At 55.4% G+C, this 2,679-nt stretch overlaps 1 protein-coding gene across 1 annotated transcript; it reads left to right on the forward strand.

Annotated features, from left to right (window-relative positions):
- The first annotated feature begins 1,248 nt into the window (after nucleotides 1-1,248).
- LOC119177909 (uncharacterized) lies at nucleotides 1,249-2,193 on the forward strand. The gene has a single exon (XM_037429094.2). The coding sequence runs from the start codon at nucleotides 1,249-1,251 to the stop codon at nucleotides 2,191-2,193; it is 945 nt and encodes a 314-aa protein (XP_037284991.2).
- Nucleotides 2,194-2,679: the final 486 nt, after the last annotated feature.

The following is a 2,679-nucleotide window of genomic DNA, read 5'->3' on the forward strand; positions in this document are numbered from 1 at the left end:
TCGAGGCACATTATACCCTCGCTATGAAGGTCCGTTCGAGATAACGGCCCTCGTCGGAAGAAACAGGGCCGAGATTCAAAGAGTACCCCACACACCGGGCATGATCAACCAAAAAATCGTCAACGTGGAGCAGCTTCGTAGATATTAGGAGCCGCTCCTAGAAATTACGGAACCATCGCCATCTAACGACACGCACGCCTGAGGATAGGCGCAATTTTCGGGAGGGCCGTGTCAGGAGCACTCGAGTTCGCACAGCTGAATTCTCCGCCAGCGTCTCATCCTCCGGCAGCGCCTCCTTCTCCGGTAGCGTCTCCGTGCTTGCTCGGGAAGCGCTGCACTGCGTTAACGTGGACTCCGAGCCCTGAGCGCGTCCACTCGACGCGGTTGCCCATTGGTTCAACGAACATTCAAAAAACAAAAGTGAGCCTTCGAGCCGGGACCGCATAGCGACGCATCGTCAGAGAGAGGGGAACGAGCCGAGATTCGAGCCGGGACCGGAGAGCCAGCTGAGACGCGAGTGGCGTCGGACGTAGCCGATCGAGCTCCTGCACCGAGTCCAGTTTCCTTATACATGTAACCGCTGCCGATTTCACCTGTAACTTAGCACAATACAGTTTTTCTTAGAATTTGAACCTTGCCTTGACTACATTCATTCGGACATCGCTGACAGCCACCATCCTGTCACTTGGACCCCAGCCTTAACGCAAGTGTTCGAAGACTGCAAAACTGCCCTCTGCAGCGCTACGCTGCTCTCCCATACCAAGCCAGAGCCGCCCCTGGGTCTTTTCCAGGATGCCTCTAGCACCACCGTCGGAGCCTCTCTCATACAGCGTGTGGGCAACAACTGGCGCCCCTTGGCGTTCTTCTCGAAGAAACTCTCCTCCCCGAAACCACCCCCACCTTCCCGGCAGCATCGGCGATGCAACCTCGCCCCCTGTGGAGGCGACCTGATCAGCCTACTGCAGATAACTCATTGCCATCTACGAAGCAGTCAAACACTTTCGCCACATCCTTGAGGCACAGCACTGTACCATATACACAGACCATAAACCTATCACTTACGCCTTCTCCCAACGCCGCAAAAAACTTTCACCGGTCCAGCAGAACCAACTGTCCTTCATCGCTCAATTCACCACAGATATCCACCACATAAGCGGAAAGGAAAAAAAGGTCGCCGACGCATTCTCTCGAGTCTCGGCTGTTGAGCTACCAACCGCTACAACTGACGCCCTCGCCAAAACTAAGAAAATGGACACCGAACTCCAGCAGCTCCTCGAGAAGGGCCCTTCCCTTCAACTGCAAGACGTTACCAGCCATGGGTCAACGGACGCTCTCTACAGTGACATATCAACAGGACGAATGAGCCCATACGTCCTTCTTTTGCATCGCCAAAGCCTCTTCAACCAGTTACACAACCTCAGTCGTCCTGGCATCCGAGCTTCTACATGCCTCGTGACTGACCGGTACGCGTGGCCCTCAATGCAACGGGACTGCCGCACCTGGGCACGCACATGCATTCAATGCCAGCGCGCCAAAATTGCCCGGCACGTCACGTCCCCACTCGGAGAATTTCCCCTCCCGACGGAATTATTCCAGCACGTCCACATTGACATCATATGCCACCTCCCACCAGGCGGCCCTTACCGCTATTGCCCCACTGCCATCGATCGTTACACTCGTTGGCCCGAAGAGTGGCCGCTCGTAAGGATCACCGCAGAAGACATCGCATCAGCCTTCTTCTCCGGCTGGGTTTCCCGCTTCGGCACTCCTCGTCGAGTCACAACTGATCAAGGAAGGCAATTCAAGGAAGCCAGATCAAGGAAGCCAGACATTCAAACCACGCCCGCGGAATTCGTCTACAGGGAGCCGCTTCGCCTACCTGGAGCACTCCTCTCCGCTCCGACCTCTGATGTAACCAGCTCGGACCCTGCAGACTTCGTCGCTCGACTCCGTCGCACAATGGGCGCGCTGCGCCCCTCACCAGTGGCTCACCACACCAAGCCGACCCCGTTCGTGTTTAAGGACCTGGCAACATGCTCGCATGCCTTCCTCCGCGACGACACCGTACGCGCACCTTTCCAGCCGCCTTACTCCGGACCTTACAAAGTCATCTGTCACGACGACAAAACATTCACCCTGCAAATCAGTGGAAAGGATGTACGCGTTTCCATCGACCGCCTAAAGCCATCATAAATCCTTTCCCAGGAGCCTACCAACCCCCGCACGCCTCCCACAATTCGCCGACCAAAGCCCGCAACGCCTAGGCTCACACGCTGCACCAACCGCCTTGGACGGCAGGTGCGGGTCCCCAAACCTCTTCAACTCTGACAGCGAAACGGTTCGGCGCTGCTTCTGCGTTGCTTCTACGCCTAAGCGATAAGAACACTCTCGCCCGAAAGAAGCAGGAAAACTGTGTGTGTGCCCCGATGTAGGGGCAGTTGTAGCAGAACCTTCAGTGCGGAAACATTAAAGTCATGTTATCCCACGGACTTTTAATCAAACTTGGTTTTTTTCACTATCAGTGTCTGTTTCCTCCATACATAGTCGCGCTTCAATCACAGCTCCCATAACTACCCATACTGATGTCACAGGCAATCGCTTCAGAACCACTCTACGACCTATTTAAATCGACCTTGCAGTTTATTCGGCGTGGCAAAAACCACCGACGCACGCGCTCTT

This window comes from Rhipicephalus microplus, chromosome 1 (assembly GCF_043290135.1).
Source record: "Rhipicephalus microplus isolate Deutch F79 chromosome 1, USDA_Rmic, whole genome shotgun sequence".
NCBI classification, from domain to species: domain Eukaryota; kingdom Metazoa; phylum Arthropoda; class Arachnida; order Ixodida; family Ixodidae; genus Rhipicephalus; species Rhipicephalus microplus.